The sequence below is a fragment of the Dama dama genome, chromosome 4 (genome assembly GCF_033118175.1).
Source record: "Dama dama isolate Ldn47 chromosome 4, ASM3311817v1, whole genome shotgun sequence".
Lineage (NCBI taxonomy): Eukaryota > Metazoa > Chordata > Mammalia > Artiodactyla > Cervidae > Dama > Dama dama.
Window position 1 is genome coordinate 40,804,304 of NC_083684.1, and position 17,815 is coordinate 40,822,118.

General features: G+C 45.3%; 1 protein-coding gene and 1 non-coding gene across 8 annotated transcripts in view; both read left to right on the forward strand.

Moving 5' to 3' along the window:
• SLC7A6 (solute carrier family 7 member 6) overlaps positions 1 to 17,815 on the forward strand; it is a 31,555-nt gene that overhangs the window by 4,991 nt on the left and 8,749 nt on the right. For 4 of the 7 annotated variants that reach the window (XM_061138803.1, XM_061138806.1, XM_061138804.1 and 1 more), the window contains exons 3-7: positions 3,219 to 3,273; positions 4,054 to 4,612; positions 14,729 to 14,854; positions 16,873 to 17,017; positions 17,617 to 17,740. In XM_061138803.1, the coding sequence (XP_060994786.1) occupies positions 4,090 to 4,612; positions 14,729 to 14,854; positions 16,873 to 17,017; positions 17,617 to 17,740 (918 nt within the window). In that variant the 5' untranslated portion in view covers positions 3,219 to 3,273; positions 4,054 to 4,089. The remainder of the gene's footprint in view (positions 1 to 3,218; positions 3,274 to 4,053; positions 4,613 to 14,728; positions 14,855 to 16,872; positions 17,018 to 17,616; positions 17,741 to 17,815) is intronic. The other 3 variants (XM_061138808.1, XM_061138802.1, XM_061138807.1) reach the window with 2 other exon arrangements.
• TRNAE-UUC (transfer RNA glutamic acid (anticodon UUC)) lies at positions 15,625 to 15,697 on the forward strand. Its single transcript has one exon. It is a non-coding gene; the product is annotated as a tRNA-Glu (tRNA).

Below are 17,815 nucleotides of genomic sequence, written 5' to 3' on the forward strand. Positions count from 1 at the left end.
AATTTTCCAGGCAAGAATACTGGAGCAGGTTGCCATTTCCTACTCCAGGGGATCTTCCTGACCCAGGGATCAAACCCGTGTCTCTTGTGCTTCCTGCATTAGCAGGTGAATTCTTTACCACTGAGCCACCTGGGAAGTGCCCCCTGGCCCTGAGGGTGGATTTTTCTCAGTGTTTATGCTCCACCCTCAGCTTTAGGTCTTCTTTGTGCACCTGTGCCTCAGTGCACAGTCTCCCACAGCCTTGTTGCTGGATGCTTGCTCACCTGGTGGTGGGGAGTGGAGGGGTTCTCTGTTGTCTTGGGTCAGCCTCAGCCTTAGGCAGGCCCTGTTGCCCTGGGTCTGGGGACTGGATCTTTCTGGGTGAGCCTGCCACCTCCTATGGTCTGAACCAGAATTTCCTGCCTCTCCCTCAGCCAAAGAGGGTGGTTTTATTTTTCTTTCACTCTGTCTCAGCTGCCTTGGGAGTGACAGTTTTGCCCATTTCCCAGGGGTTTAAGATTGTATTCTTTAGAGAAGGGAGCAGGTGGACCTTTGTATTTTTCCCAGAGCAGTGACTGCTTTCCTCCTCCAGGCCAGCCTGCCTGTATTTCCCGTGAGCACCCACTGAGGTCTCACTGGAGAAAACCCTTGGAGTGTCTATGGCTGTTACTTGACTGTTATTAGTAATAAATTACTAAACTTGACCTTTAGCAATTTATTAAAAATTGTACCTGAATTCTTTTTTCTTGCCTGTATGGTGGTTCCATCGTTCTCCTTCTGCCACAGGTAAGCCAAAGCTTACATCTCTCTGGGGGTACTCGTTTTTCCTTAAATTTCAGTCTTGTTGGTTGGCCTGTGACCTCATCTCGCTAATAACTTCAAGAAAAGTTATAGTTCTGTAGATTATCTGGTTTTTCTTGACATTGGAGTGGGAGCGATGATTTTCTCAGCTTGCTATATCTTAAGTGAAAGTTAAAAGTCAAGGCAATTACATTTCATATTGTTTTAACATTTTCCAGTGAAATGAGCTTACCTCTTTCTCCCCCTACCCCGTGATAAAATATTTATTTGGTCTTTGTCCACTGTTCCTGTCACACAGCTCCTGAAATTTCCTTATAAGAGCCATAGAGGCATCTTTTGTTATAATATTAGTTTTGTTCCCAGTTCCTCAAATAGCTCCAGATCAATAAAGGTTAAGTGGATGTCTTTTGTTATTTATATAACAAGCCTCTTCCAACACTCATGAGTATGTCAATGAAGTGATTTTTGGAAGCATCTAGATCCTCTAAGGATGGGGGTTGCTTGCCCCAAGAACCAACCAACCCTGTGATTAGAGGGTTTGAAGTTTTAGTTGAGGTCTGACCTCTTGGGAAGGGAGAGGGTCTGGAGGTTGAATCAATCACCAATGGTCAGTGATTTGATTAGTGTTGCCTTTGTAATAAAGCATCCAAAGGGAAACCAAAAGGGCAAGTTTTGGAGATCTTTCCACGCCTCTTTCTTCATACCTTGCTGTCTGCATCTCTTCCATCTGGCTGTTCTGAGTTACAGCCTTTACAATAAACTGGTAACCTAGTAAGTAAACTGTTTCCCTGGGTTCTGTGGGTTGCTCTAGCAAATTAATTGAACCTGAGGAGGGAGTAGTAAGAACCTCCAATTCATAGCTAATTGGTCAGAAGCAAAGGAACAACCGGACTTGCAATTTGGCCTCTTAAGTTGGGTGGGAAAGGGCTGTTTAGTAGGATTGAGCACTTAACCTGGGGAATCTGTTGCTGCCTCCAGGTAGATGGTGTAAGAGTTGATTAAACTGTAGCAGACACCAGATCTGCTTGGTATTACAGAACTGTTTGGTAGAAAACATAGACGTCTGGTATCAGAAGTCCAAATAGAATACCTGGTAGCCCCAGCCCCTCTCCCTGCCAGCTAGAGTGATAAGTAGGGTGATAAATAGGCAAGCAGGTTTCTCTGCTTGCCTCCATGTTGGGGTGAGTGAAAAAGTGCCACTTAAGTATCTTTACACTTTTTTTTTTTTAAGGAATGTAAAGGAGGGGAGAAGAAGACCTTTTCCCTTCACCCACTTTAGGTTCCTTGGGTGGGGTGTTGTAAATTAGACTGGCAAAAGACAGACTGACGAGAAAAACAATCAAGTTTATTAATATGCATAGAGCATACACATGGAAGCACTCACTAATGAATGAAGACCCTTCACCTGACTCTCATGTGAGACGGTAGGCTCCTCTGGTGTTTCCTAGTTTTGTTTTCATGCATATCTGTGCTCACCTGACAGATATGTGAAAACAAATATTTTCCCACGTGCTTGCAGAGAGTCACCTTCATGGCTTGGTGCCAGGAATGAAAGGCAAAGTGGTGCTGCCTTAAAGCCAGGCCTCATAATAAGCAGAAGTAGGCTGGCTCAACTCCTCTGGGAGTGGGGGAAGGGTTATTAATGGCCCCAGAGAAGCTTTTTCGCTTGGGCTGAGGTCTAGACTCTGGAGTGGGGCTGGGGCAGGTAAGGCAGGAGTTTTGAGTGGGTCCTGTGGAGATTGGAGTTTTCTACTCACTCTTGAGTGGCTGTGGTTCACTTGCTCTGAGCTCCATGAGGCAGGACTCCAGCATACCCATTTTTGTGACTAGATAAGAAGCTTCTGGGAAGATGATGTACTGTTCCCATTCTTATTCCTGGAAGTTATCTCTGTGACCTTAAAGGACTGACTCCTCCTGGGTGGAATCAAGTGGCTTATCAGATTCTTTCCTCCTGAAGATGAGAAAGATGAACTAGCGGTTGGGATCTGAATTCCCAGTTCCTAGGGCACAGGAATTGAGGGAGAGAGAAGGCCTTGCTGAGTGCAAGGTCAGGAAGGTGCTTGCCTTCCTCTGACAGATTCTGGGTTTTTCATCAGTAGGTTGGTATGGGATCCAGCTTCCTTGAGGTTTCTGGACTGGCCCCATTGTTATCTAAGAGTAGCAGTGTATGTGTGTGTGTGTACATGTACGTGTGCACACCATCTCCCTACAGGTTGCCTTCCAATGCCAGATCTGTGGATAAGAGGAGCCTTACGGTGTTTGTTTGGCTGTCAAGGTTCTGGGTCCTGTTATGGGGGAATCTCTTTGCACCCCTAGGCGGTAGTGAGGGGTGTTCTGAGGAGGAAAGCAAATAAGCCAATAGCAGATGAGTCTCACATTAGGGTGCCCCCTGGATGCTCTTTCTCCATCTGGTCTTATTATGTTATCCCTCTCTTTAGGGCATTTTTGAAAAAGAAAGGTGTTGAACGGGCAAGCAGCAGTGTGGGAAGTAAGGTGAGTGTTGTGAACATAGCGACACATGGGTATATGTTTTCATGGAGTTTCTCTCCTTGGTCCAGTCTCTGCAATAGTGTTATGCCCTTATCTTTAGCATCTTCCTAGCCCTTCCCATCACATGTTCTTGTTCTTTGCTGGCCTGAGAGTAGCTATAGACCTCTCCACATGTGGCTAGAGACTGCAGAAGTGCCTGTTTATGTTTGGGCAGAGGTAAGACGGCATGGAAAGTGAGAGGCCTGTCAGGCTAGCTAGTGCTGGGACTTTGGTCTTCTCTGCAGGGCAAGTTTGCAGGTTTTAAGTTGGCAAGAACAGAGCAAAATAGAGAATTGCCTGACAGTCCAATGGTATGGACTCCAGGCTCTCAATGCTGAGGGCCCAGCTTCAATCCCTGCTTGGAGAACCAAGATTCCACAAGCTGGGCAGTACCACAAAAAAAAAAAAAAAAGCCAAAAAACAGAGCAAAACCTACATCTCAGGGAGAATTTATGCTATGGATAAACCTAATGTTAGCCTACCCTGGGCATCCTTTTGGAAGTCACCATCATATGGCGCCCGAGCCCTTTTGGCGTCTCTCTGGGAGCAGTGGAGGTCAGCCTGCCTCCATTTCTCTGTATACTGTGGTAGGAACTGAAGACAGGCTCACTGTATTTAGGTTTGTATATGAGTCACACGGTCCCTACATAAGAGGTAGGAAGGGAAATCTGCCTACTTTGCAGGTCTCAACTAGAGCATTATCAGCCGTTACCCTCGACTGACAATACTTATATTCTTTGCCAGGCTGCAGTAAACACAGGTGTGAAAGAACCACTTGCCATGGAAGCCAGGGAGCTGGAGAATCCCACACCCACATACCATCTCATTCCTGAGGCCAGCCAGCCCAGGGAGGAAGAAGGTGACCACATGCTACCTCAGCAGGCCACAGAAACCATGCAGCTGAAGAAGGAGATCTCTCTGCTGAATGGCGTCAGCCTGGTAGTGGGCAACATGATCGGCTCAGGAATCTTCGTCTCACCCAAGGGTGTGCTGGTCTACACGGCCTCCTATGGGTTGTCACTGGTCATCTGGGCTGTTGGTGGGCTTTTCTCTGTTGTGGGTGCCCTTTGCTATGCAGAACTGGGGACCACCATCACCAAATCTGGAGCCAGCTATGCTTATATTCTTGAGGCCTTTGGGGGCTTCATTGCTTTTATCCGCCTCTGGGCCTCGCTGCTAATTGTTGAGCCCACCGGTCAGGCCATCATCGCTATCACTTTTGCCAACTACATCATCCAGCCCTCCTTTCCCACCTGTGAGCCCCCGTACCTGGCCTGCCGTCTCCTCGCTGCAGCCTGCATGTGTAAGTCTGAGGGCTTACTGGAGGAGTGTGTATGGGGGGTGATTTTTACAATGCTAATAGTAATTTATATTTGAACAGCCTATTTTGCTTTTTTGTGTATGTATTGGGAAGAGAGGCATCTTAACTTTTTTGAAGAAGCAGTTTCACCGAAGTCATTTGTTCCTGAGATTAGTGAGGGTAAATGATAGGGATGGGAGAAGTTTGAACCTGTCTGTGGCTTTTGGTGCCTCCCTTTCCTTCCACTTTTGGCTGTCCCTGATTTCTGTTCCTTAGTCTACGTGACAGATTGGTGATTGCCTTATATTTATCTTGTCAGATGTTTAGATTGGTGTCAATATGGCTAGTTGTAACTTAACCCAGGAAAAATCCCTCAGTGCTGAGGCCTTTATTCTGCTACTCCAAAAAAAAAAGTTATTTTGCTTCCCCCCTTTTAATCTTAAAACAGTTTAAAGCCATCAGTGAGGAAATGGTCGTCTTTAGACTATGGGGGTCCCAAGACTTTCTATCCTGTCGGCTCACGGTGAAACCACTCCTTCCTGTAACTTCTACTCTCTGCAGGCCGATCTAAGCAGCAGGCACCACACCAAAATGGCTTTTTCCTATTGGTGTTTCAGATTTCTTTATGCAGACTGTGTAAACAAGCTCCTTCTGCAGCTAGTAAGGAAAGTGGCTTCTTCCCTGTATTTGGATTTCTGAGGACAGAACCTGAGAGATCCCAGTGGATCTCTCTTTATCTTCCTTTTTCTTATGAGGTAGTAAGGAGGGATTTTATGTGAAATCACTGGACGGGAGAGAAGATTATTGTGAACTTAGTCCAGTAAAGCTAGTGTTTTAGCTGAGAAGTGACCCAGAATTCCCTGTGTCCCTTAGCATGGTGCTGCCAGAGGCACTTAATTATACTGTTTTTTTCCATATCTTTGCTTGCAGAACTTTGGCAGTATGTGCGGTTTATCCAGTGTTAAAAATAGACTGACAGTACCTTGGAGTTAGCAGTAAAGAACTGTACAATATGCTGTGCTTCCTGACTTTAAGGAATTTATTAAAGGCAGATATTAAAGGAAAGTCGTCTACAGATAGCCCTGGGAGGAGAGAAGGTGGTTACTCAGCTGTGTATCTGATAGGGTTTCACCAGGGGTCTCTAGCCTGACTGAGGTCTCTAAAAAAGGCAGTAATTTTCTGATTATAAAACATGTTTGTTCGCAAGGATGATACGGAAATTCGCGATGTGTTCCATATTTTTCGATAATCATTTGTTAAAAAAAAAAAAAAGAAAACATGTTTGTTAAGAAGAAAATTAAATTAGCCTCAAATCACCTGTAATCTACCCCAAGATGGGAGTACTTTTAATAGTTCAGTCACATTTCTTTCTGTTATAGAATTGGAACCATATTTTGTATATAACTTTATATTATACTTTTTAAACTTAGTATATCATGAATTTCCCTCCCTTAAACATTTTTAAAGTAATATATATATTACTTTATTATATATATAATTATTATTTTTATATTTTACTATTATATATTTATATATATAAAGTATATATTACTTTATTATATATATAATCTTCTGTTCTATATATATCTTCTTTTTATTAAAAGATAATGCATAGACCATACAATTAGAAAAATGCAAAAAGAAAATTAAAATCACCCATGATTTTACCTCTGAGAGAACTATTGTTACTATAAATATTGTGTGAAATATCTCCCAGTATTTTTTTTTTTTCCTGTTTATTCATCATTTTTAAAAAGTACCCTTGAGATCAGAGCTTCCCTGGTGGCTACAATGCAGCCTGCAATGCAGCAGACATAGATTTAGTTCCTGGGTCAGAAAGGAAATGGCAACCTACTTCAGTATTCTTGCCTGGAGAATCCCATGGACAGAGGAACCTGGCAGGCTATAGTCCATGGAGTGGCAAAGAGTTGGACACAGCAATCCTTATGATCACACTCTCTGTGATTTGTATATTGCATTTAAAATTTTTTAATATTAAATCCCTTTCATCAATTGTTGCTAGAAAACGTGGTTTGGGACACAGAAGTAGTTTCCAGACAGTGTAATGGTTAAAATCATAGACTCTTTAGGAGTTCCCTGCTGGTGGCCTAGTGGTTATGATTCTAGGCTTTTGCTGCCGTGGCCTGGGTTCAGTCCCTGGTTGGGGAGCTGAGATCCTTCCTGCAAGCTGCTCTGCCTGGCAAAGAAAAGGCGGCAGTGCTGGTGGTGGGGGGCTTCCCCAGTAGTCCAGTGAGACGCCTCACTTCCACTGCAGTGGGCATGGTTTGCTCCCTGATCAGGAAACTAGGATCTAACATCCTGCATGCCATGGGGAAGGGAGTGGGTTGGGGGAATTATGGGTTGGGGGACTGGGGAATCATAGGCTCCCATGCTATACTGGGTTTGATTCCAGCTTTACCATTGAGTAGCTACTGAACTAGGAGGAGATAGTTAACTATTGCCTTAGTTATCTCGTTTGTAAAATGGGAATATTGATTGTACTGTTGACTGAAAAAAAATATGCAACCTAAATGTTGAGAGTTAGGTTTTATTTGGCAGACAAAACTGAGGATTTAAGCCTGGGGCACAGCATCTCAAGATAGCTTCTGAAGAGGTAAGGGAGGAGCCAGGATATATAGGAATTTTTGCAGCAGAGACCAGTAGTTGGAACATCAAAAGATTACTGTTTGTTGTTTTTTTTTTTTTGTCTCGAGGCATGTGGGATCTTAGTTCTCTGACCAGGGATTGAACCCATGCCCACTGCAGTGGAAGCTCAGAATTTTATCCACTCAATCACCAGAGAAGTCCCAAAAGATTACTATTAATTAAAGAAAACCAGATATCCCAGGTTAAAGAATTTAGTGCTTTTCTATTTATGAGAAAAGTCAGGGGTCATTAACATCCTTCCTTTGATATGTACTTCTGCTTTCTCATCCTGAGTCTCCTCAGGGTACTCTGTCAGGGAGTGGCTGCCTGCTAGTTGGTGGGCATCCTGTTTCATCCTGAGTTCCCTCAGGGCTCCCTGAGGGGCAGCTGTAATGGCTTGATGGCCACAGCATCCAGTTGTTTGGCTGATAGGGCAGGTGATTTTTGTTTGTTTTTTTTTTTTCAGTTTGTTGATAATATCTATCTGAAAAGATTGTTGTGAGGAATAAATGAATCAGTACACATATTGTACTTCTCCCTGCCTGGCATGTAGTGAGTGCCTTATAATATTATTATTAAAAATAATGCTGCTATGGGAAATCTTTGTGTAGAAATCATTTTCAGAGTTTTTTTCATATTCTAATAGGGTAGAATTATGTAAGAGAAAACCCTGTATCTAAAGAATTAAACTGTTTTAAGTTTCTTTGTGTCTTACCCAGTTACTTTTTAGAAGGTTTTATGAATCCGTACTCTTTCTGAGCACCTGTGTCTGGGCATTGGTCTGGTGATGGCTTCAATATGAATTCCAAGAATAACTAAGTCAGAGAGCTCAGTTGTGTCCGACTCTTTGCAGCCCCATGGACTGTAGACTGCCAGGTTTTTCTGTCCATGGGATTCTTCAGGCAAGAAGAATTCTTCAGGCTATTTCCTTCTCCAGGGGATCTTCCCAACCCAGGGGTTGAACCCACATCTCCTGCATTGGCAAGCGGATTCTTTACACAGTGCCGCCTGGGAAGCCCTAAGTCAAAGGGCACTTCTCTACATCATTTTTCATATAAAGAAGATTTTTATTTGTTAAATCTTTTTTTCTTCATGATTTTTCCCATTGTTTTTTGTGCTTAGGAAGCCTATCTCCACACTAGGAGCTAATTTTTTGATTGGAGGAGAGTCTTCATCTGTTAGAAAATGTGGTTATATCATGTAACTTCTTTCATTCAAATGTACCTTACTCAGATTACTCAGTATTTGAATTCCTGAAAACCTGCTTTCTAGAAACTAAGGCTTTTCCATAAAGCAGGCCTGAGAGCAGGAACTTGTCAAAGCTGCAGCCAAGTTGTTAAAACCTTGACCCATCCTAACAGACTAGATTTTAGGGCTCAGTTTACTTTTTTTCTTCGAAATTAGGGTATAGAATCAGGCTAAGGTATCATCCAGCTAAGCTGGGTTGTGCTGGAGGGAGCCTCCTTGGGCAGGGGTGGCACTGAGAGCAGCCTGGCCTCAAGAGATATACATGGGAAGAAACCGATTATGTCATAATTAGGGCAAAAAACAAAGATCTTCACTGAGTCCATTGTGAGGCTTGGGTAGGAGAATTAAGTTCATCTTGAAAGTGAGATATGACAGGGATTCAGGTTGTTTATTGAAGACTGCCTAAAGAAGTTATATCCATGCCAGGGTGGACAGTTAAGGTTCCATCCTAGAAGAAGGGGTCCAGGCAGTCTCCATGTAGCTAACTCTAGGTTAAAGCTGCAAGCCTATGACTCACAGACCAGACTTGGTTCACACATGTATTGGGCCATACAGTGTTCTAAACAATTTTGAATTACTTGCCAACATTTAAAAATCAGGACTTGCCCTTTCTCTTGAAACATCAAGAGTTCTGGCAAACTTGGACCTATATTCTATCCTGACACAATCAGTTGCATTTGAATAGTGGTTACTCCTCTAAATGAACCATATAGTCTCTTGTTCACCCCAGTCCTCCACTCCCTCTTATTTTGTATCCAGACATACTTGTCTTTGCTCATTTATATTACCTTCTTGGGTCCTGAAGGCACTGCTGTTTTAGATCGTGTCTTCTGACAACCCCCCACCCCAGTCCCAGGTTACACTGGTAGGGGGATAGATCCAAGCAGGTTTTGTTTTTCTTTAAAATTTCAGATTGTCTTAACTACTCATTATATCAGAACCGTGGTTCTCAATTGGAGGTGAGTTTGCTCCCCAGGAGACATTCGGTCTGGAGACAGTTTTCGTTGTCACAACTGCTGGGAAGGGATGCTGCTGGCATCTAATGGGTAGAGGTCAAGGATGCTGCTGCTGACCATCTTATAATGCACAGGACAGCCCCGCACGACAGACTTCTCTGGCCCAAAATGTCAATTGTGCTGAAATTTAGAAACTGTCATTCTCCTCGTATATTCTGGGATCTTGGGCTCTTCTGTGGTTAGTGGGACCTCAGGCTGCCCACTGAACTCAATATGCTTGGGGCTCTAATTCACTTATGGGACTGTGGGGGCAAATGGCACTTCTTGAGGTTCATAGTTCCTTTCTCTGGCCAGGTGACCAGCAGTATTCTTGGTAACCCAGCTGCTCAGCATTGTAGGAGTACTTGATTTGCCTACGAAGTGTGTGTTTCCGGCTTAGGTCTTGGTGCATTTATCTTTGTGGGATCCTGTTATATAAACTCAAATACATCATTGAAGAATATTTGCCATGAACTGACATGAAAGTCAGTTCATTACTGACACTTGGCATCAGCAGAGGTCTGCTCGCAGCTGAGACTCCATTGTCCCCAAGGGTTTATTTGGTAAGGCTGACAAGGAAGGAGGAGAGGAGGGGAAAGAAGAAGGAAAGGGACATAGTCAAGGGTGAGACTGCGGTGAGGAAACACTGTGTGGTGTCTGAATGGCTTCCTATTGCCTTTTGCTATCTTGGACTCATGCCTGGGTAGGGTTCTTTTTTTTTTTTTCCTTCTGGGCAAGATTCTACTCTGAGCAGGAAGGCTGCTGTCTCCTATTTTGGTCAGTTGTTGTTACGGATAGACAGCTTTCATATTCTGACAGTAACAGGCCTGAGGAGGACTGGTCTTGACAACAGTTGCTCAAAGGTCCTGGACTCTGACTCTATATATAGTTTGAATGTTTTGATAATAAGACTCAATGTGTATACTTGTGTAATTAAAAAAATTTTTAGAAGGCAAGTACAGATCCATACACATATCCATACACGTGCCCAGAGGCAGCTTCTGATTCTGGGAGCTCCATTTGGAAGGGTTTACTTCTGGACTCTTGTAGAACATTTCTCTCCTAAGAAACTCATAGATGTTTGTTTCTGCTTCGTTTTCTTTTCCCACTTTGTCGTTGTTGTTCAGGACTGTACTCTATCCTTGAACGCCCCTTCGTCATACCCAGCTTGTTTGTGGGAGGAATTGGGAGGTTCCCTTTCCTTCCAGTACTTATAGGAGAAGGAAGCTGTGATAATCAGCATAACTAGAACTACAGCTTCAGATGCTAGGCCATCTCCTTATCAGCAAGAGGTGCAGTTTTGTCTGAGGGCACATGAATTAATCAGGATTAGTTTGGGTTTCAAACAACTGAAAACCAAAAGGAACATGGCTCAAGCATATTGAAATTTATTTCTCTCACATGTTAAAAGTAGGCAGTATGGGGCAAGTAGGCAGTGTGGGGCTGGTAGAATGACTTCATAATTCTTCAGGGAATCAGGTTCCTTCTTTCTGTTTTATGGCTCTGCCATTCTCAACATGTGACTTTTGGCTGATGGTTAAGGATGGACACTCAAGTTCTAGTCATGTCTGCATGTGGCCAATGGGAAACACAAAAAAAGGAACCTCTCTTCAACTAATAAAAATAAATGAAAAAAAAAAAAAAAGGAACCTCTCACCCATCAAAAATACTCCTCTAAGGTCTTATTTATGTGAAACTTTGCTTATATCCCTGGGTTAAGCACTTAGTTACTTGGCCATACCTGCCTGCAAAAGGGGCTGGGAAATGTCATCTTTATTTTGGGCAACCGGACTCCAGTTTTAATTTCTATTACTCAGGGAAGATGGAAGAACAGATATTAGAAGATACATAGCCATCTTTGCCACAAAGACTTTGGGGATTGTTTCTGCTTAGGGATTGGGTCTGGGGCTTCCCTGGTGGCTCAGATGGTAAAGAATCTGCCTGCAATGCGGAAGACCTGGGTTAGATCCATTGGTTGGGAAGATCTCCTGGAGAAGGGAATGTCAACCCACTCCAGTATTTTTGCCTGGAGAATTCCATGGACAGAGAAGCCTGGTGAGCTTTAGTCCATGGGGTCACAAAGAATCGGACACGATTGAGTGACAAACACACACACACACAGGGGTTGGGTCTGGATCTGCTTTTTGAGTATTTCCCAGCAACAGGCACCTAGAGAGCCTGAAAAGACCCTCACATGGGTCCCACAGTCATTGGTGCAGGTTTTCAGCAAAGAAATGAGATCAGGGAAAAGGGAGGACTTGGGTGTTTTCATTGTGGTTGTTGAATTGTGGCCTCCAGGCTCAGCCTGGTTGTCTGGTGCTTGAGCTCTGATAGGATCCTTGGTGCTGGATGGGAATGGGAGTTCTGGGAGGCAGGAGGGATGGGGGTCAGATGGTGAAATTTTGTTTCTTAATTAGAATGAGGAAAACATTTGAGGTAGTTGGCTTTTGCTTGGTATGCTATTCTTGGAGCTTTGTGTTCTCTGGCATGGCTGAGAGTCCGGTGAAGCAAGCGAGGCTCCTGGGGCCAGTACTCGCAGGTTTGCCAAGCTATCCCGTGACAGTGAGTGCCTCCTTCACTTTTGTGTCATAGCCTCCTTACTCACCTTACTCTACTCTTGGCCCTGCTCCCTGGCTACATGTTGTTTTAAATGAAGTACTTTTATTGAGAAAGAAGTGTATGTGCATGGTAAATAGGTCAAAGTACAAAAGGGTGTACGGTGAAAAAAATCTGCCTGTCAACTTTAGTCTTCTTCCCTGAGGCAACTGCTGTGACCAGGCTCTTCTGTATCCTTCCGGCTCGCCTTTGAGTAGGGGCTCTGCAGGAGCTGCCATGAGGTGATGCTTTTACTTGTTGAATTTCCCCTGTGTGCACAGAGGACCAAGCCATGGGGGCAGTTTGTAGCAGGATGGAGGGAAGGAGGAGGAGCAGAAGCCGGAGGAGAGGGTGCCTGGCCAAGGGATCTGTGAGCTTCTCTCCCCGTCCTGCAGGCGCATCTTGGTGGTGGAAGCCAGAGCACAGTAAGCGCAGCCAGGACGTTGTGAGACAGCCTTTTTGTCCACGTGTGTGGCCATCTTTCTGTCTCTGTCTCTTTTTTTGTCTCTTTCTCTTTGTCTCTGCCTCCTCCTCATTGTCTCTCCTCCACCTCTGTTTTGTGTGTATTTCTGTGTCTTTTCATCAGTCTTTTTTTCTCACAAGCTGCACAGCTCCTCACAGACTGCTGTCACTTCTTTTTGTAGTCCCGCTTCCTTCCTCTGCTTTTTGTGGCTTTTCTTCCGCTATTACAAGGGCTTGTATGTGATTTTTACTTGCTCCTGACCCAGCTGCTGTTTGCTAGGTTCAGTCTCTTGGCATCCAAACTCCATATTTTTGGCAGAGTTGATCGAATAGGCTCAGCTTGGGTCCAGTTGGGTTCTACCAGCCATGATAGAGTAGGGGGAGCAGTTCCCAAGAAGGGGGCTGGCAGTTACTTCAAAATATGCTGACTCTATTGCACAGGAGTCTGGATTACTGGTGGCTGTAAACTAGGTAATCCTCATTAGTTGATCTAGGCTTAGCTCCCCACAATGAACTTGGATTAGCAGGGAAGGTCCTTGGAAAGACCTGCCTGGCAGGGTGCATTCTTTTGGTCTTCTCCCCTCCCTTTTGGCCATTATTTGACCCCTGCTGCCACACGTCTTTATGACTAACTAGTAAGCACCTGTGTCATTTGCCAGAGTACTGCGTGCAAGCTCTTTAAGTGCCCTGTGGAGGCTGTTCAGCCACTCATGTTTATAACCACACATTTGCCAATGGCTCTCCTTTCCATTTGCGTGGAGGAATGTCCAAGTTTCTGAAAGTTGCCTTGCTTCAGGGGATTGGCAGTTAAATGAAATTCATCACCATTTTGATTCCAACCTCGGTTCATCAGTTCCTATATTTGCTTGGCAATAAGCTTAAGAAAACCGTATGCTTTTGTTTCCCACTAAGAATTTGTGATCTCCTTGGAAGTACCACCCAAATGCCTGAGGCAGAGAGAGGGACCTTGCTGTGACAGGTGTCCCTGTGGCCATCGCATGCAGTTCTAAGTTGTGCTGTGAATTGAGAACATGGTAGGTTCAGGGAGAGAGAGTTCAGGCAGGACCTGGCTGATGTATTTGGGCAAGGTTTTGCAGAGGAAGTGAGGACTGAGTAAGACCTTGAAAGTGGGACTTGCTGTTGGTTAAGGCAGGAGGAGGAGGGGAGAACATTTCCCTTATGTGTATATACAGCATCAGTACAGAGGGTCTGCTGCAGGAGAGTGCACAGTGAGGGTAGAAGTAGGCAGATAGGGCCAGGAGGGTGGGCCCCCAAATTTTGTAATAACATTTGAGGCTCCCATAAAAGTCATTTTTGGAGGCTAGGGGGCATTACTTAGAGGTGTCACTGTGGAGCCCCTTGGATATTGTTCTCACGTTCTCTGCATGGCTTAGAGCAGTCCCTGTATAGCAGGGTTAGGTGGTGGGAGCCCTAACACAGGACCAGACATCACTGAGGTGCGTGAGGAGCTGAAACATAAAGCCAGCAGTGCTGATGCAAGTCCACGTCTCCACAGGCCTGAGAATTAGGATGTTTGGATGGGAATGGGGGTGGGGGAGGTCAGTGGGGGCCATGTGAGCTTGGGAATGCTAGCTGGCTTCTCTCAACCTCAGGTTTCCTCATCCAGAAAATGGGAATAGGAATGTCTGTGTTGTGGTTGTGAGAATTAATTAAGAGGATGTATGTGAAATTGTCAGGCACATGACATGACAGACTTTTTAAAGATAATTACATACAAAACATTGCCTGTCTAATTCCTGGGTGACCCGCCACCTGCATTTAAATTGACCTTATTTGTTGTTGTTGGACCTCTCTTGTCCCCATTCTCTAATGCCCCAGAGGGTTTAAAACTTTGGGAGTCTCAGTGGGGAAGCGTGGGTAAAGTTCACCATTCATGGGCTTGGGAGGAATTTCCAAAAATGGTTCTGGCTGTCAGAATGTATGAATATGTGGTAGTACATGCCTTTATATCTTGTTCACAGTGGTATATGTTCTCCTCTCAGCTGGGGCAGATAGAAGATATACCCTGTTAGCCTGTTCTCCTGGTTCTGACCAGTCCTTTGGCCTCTTTGCCTTAGGCAGACAGGATACAAATGATGTGCTTTGTAAAGAGAGACTGGGTGTCGGTGCCCTCGTCTCACACCTGCTGCTGACTTTGTGGTTTTCTTCCTAGGTCTGCTGACATTTGTGAACTGTGCCTACGTCAAGTGGGGCACACGTGTGCAGGACACGTTCACTTACGCCAAGGTCCTGGCACTCATTGCCATCATTGTCATGGGCCTTGTTAAACTGTGCCAGGGTAAGGAGACTCCCAGGTAGGAAGGAGGGTGGGTGACTCTGGGAGTTCCCCTGGGTTCCGTGAGAAAAACATGGAACATGGGGACTCCATTAGCTTTACTGCTCAGCTCTTTCTGTGTACCTCCTGGACTGTGTCAATGAGAACGAGAAATCTGTTCTCAGGTTTCTTGGGCCTCCATCCCTTTGTGGAGGTGGGGAGTATTGCAAGATGTCAGCCAAGGGCCTAGGAGCTTTTGAAACTTGGGTTGTAATTGGGTCATAAAAGTGATCAAGATAGTGAACCCTGGTTCCTGTTTTTGGTGTGTGACCGCAGGCAGTGGGGAGGAGGGCTCAGCCCTTCTTGAGAGGGGTGAGAGGTGTATGTGGTGGGGAGATGGGGTCTGGAAATGAGTGGTTATTTTGCAGCCTTTACTTTTCACCTGGACTTGCTCTTATTTAGCATTCCCTCCCAGAGTCAGGTCTCAGCAAAAATATTAAAACATTGCAAAGATGGCACTGACTTTTGTGCATGTTGACTTTAGAGAGTTTTTCATTCCTAGACCACAGCAGGTTGGCAATGAGGGTTACAGGCCTTCCAAGGTCCCCTGACCCTTTAGAGAAGCCTTGAGGTGTCCTTCGCCAAGGATGTCTCCATCATTAGACAGCCCAGTTCTCTAGGGCGTCTTTCTCTAAACTTGGCTGTGTTTACAGTCACCCGAAGAGCTGAGACTCCCATCTCAACCCATCCAACTCTGGTTGGTTTGGAGTTGAAAAAGGTGTGTTTTGGGGAATTCTCTGGTAGTTCAGTGGTTAGGACTCCGTGCTTTCACAGCTGAGGGCCCAGGTTCAATCCCTGGTCAGAAAACTAAGATCCTGTGTGGTGCAGGTAAAAAATCAAACAGAGAACAAGGTATATTTTTAAGAAGTGCCCTGGGTGAATCTTAGGCAGCTGACCTAGAACCTTTGTGCCTGTGTGCAAGTTAGTATAGCCAGCCATCTGGATGTTCCTAGAGTCTCTGAAACATCTTGGGGCCAAATTGGGTAGTTGAGTAATTCTCCCCCCAAGATCTGTGCCCTAGGGAATAACTGCCGTGCATGATGACTGGCATGCCTGGGGCTCGGGAGTCTCTGTTTTCCTTCCTCTTTGTTGCACACCCAGCCCTTTTGGCCACATTGAGGGATGGGTCTAGGCCTTCTGAGGAGGTCACAGCAGGCTTCCTTAGAAGTCTGTGTCTTGTTGAAAGACAAGACTAGAGCATCTAGAAGGTCTGTCTCTTGGACATTGGGGTGCTGTTCCCTTGGCTTGCAAGTGTGAGGTCTCTAAAGGCCTCAAGGAGGCTGACTTGTCTAGGGAGGCTCTCCAAAGGTGGAGGTGGCCCATACCTAACCCCAGACCCCATGAAAAATAAGATCTCAGTTCCTACAAAGCCTACCATTTCCTGTGAAATAACCACTGCGAATAGAGCAACAGAGTTCTTTCCGTGAGACTGAGAAACCCATTGAACCAAAATATGCAGTGGTCTGGGCCAAGAGAAGTAGTTCCACAGGAAGATCTAATTGTTAATGGAAAAATGATTCCTTTACGTGAAAGAGGGTTCTTTCTAAAAATAGGAGGAAGAGCTGTGGCTGACCGCATGGTCTTTTGCAGGAAATGGAAATTCCTTAGGGCTTTCAAAGAGGGGTTATCACTTCAGAAGGCAACCAGGAGTGCCTTTTTTTTTTTTTTTTTCTGAGATTGTTGGGTTCTACTGAAGGGAAATGAAAGATTCAGGAGTGGGTGGGATGGTGAAGTGCAGGGAGCTGGAGGTGGTGGTTCTTTTGGTACTAAATTGTTTTTCTTTTTTTTTTCTTTTCCCTGCCTACTTGCTTTTCTTTCTTTTCTTGATGCTCCTCCTTTCTCCTTTTTTCCCCATCTACCCTTCCTCTTTCTCACTGCCCTGCGCCCCCTCCTTTTTCTCTTTACACTTCCATCTCTCCTGTCCTCCTCCTCCTCCTTCCTCTTACTCTTCTCTGCACCCCCACTTGCCTTTGCCCCTACAGGACACTCTGAGCACTTTCAGGATGCCTTTAAGGGTTCCTCCTGGGATGTGGGAGACCTCTCTCTTGCCCTCTACTCTGCCCTCTTCTCTTACTCAGGTTGGGACACCCTTAATTTTGTAACAGAAGAAATCAAAAACCCAGAAAGGTAAAGGCGAGATCCCACTCTTCTCAACTTGGCTGGAACTCCTGCTGATAGTGGGTACACTTGCCCCCTCCTGCCCCTCCTCCTTCATCTCTCATCACTTCTCCCTACTCTCCCCCTTTTCCAGCTCGGAGGAATGAGGGGCTAGGATGGGAGTAAGGAGGGAAACCCCTGGCTCCTCAGCCTCACTTTAACATTGGAGGGTCCACAAGGTCCTTCTTGGAGGAGAGGTCCTTTGGTGGGCCACAGCCAACCCAGCTGGGGTTGACATTGAAGCCTGGGGAGCCAGAAGCTTACTCTGAGCAGCCAGGTCCCCAGCCTGTCCTCCAGTCCCTGAAGGACACTGCTATTACTTCAGAGGGACCCAGTGGTCCCATTGGGACAAGGATCAAATATTCATCCTGAGTCATCTTCACAGAGAAGGGGCTTTCTTCCTCTCTCTCTTAGTAGGAAGAGTCCAGTGCATGGGACACATCCTGCCCTTAGGCCATGTGGGGAGGGGGAGTCAGCCTCAAAGATCCAGAGGCCAGGGAATTCCTGGGTAGCTCTGACCCTCAAGGAGAGGTTGGTTCCAGGTAGTCCTGTCTCATTTGTTCTGACAGAAATTTGCCTCTGGCCATTGGGATTTCTATGCCAATTGTGACACTCATCTACATCCTGACCAACGTGGCCTATTACACAGTGCTGAGTATTTCTGATGTCCTTGCCAGTGATGCTGTGGCTGTGGTGAGTCTCTTGGGATCCCATCTGCTTGTCATCTTCTGATACTGAATGGCTGAATCTTCTGTTTCTGCAGCCACT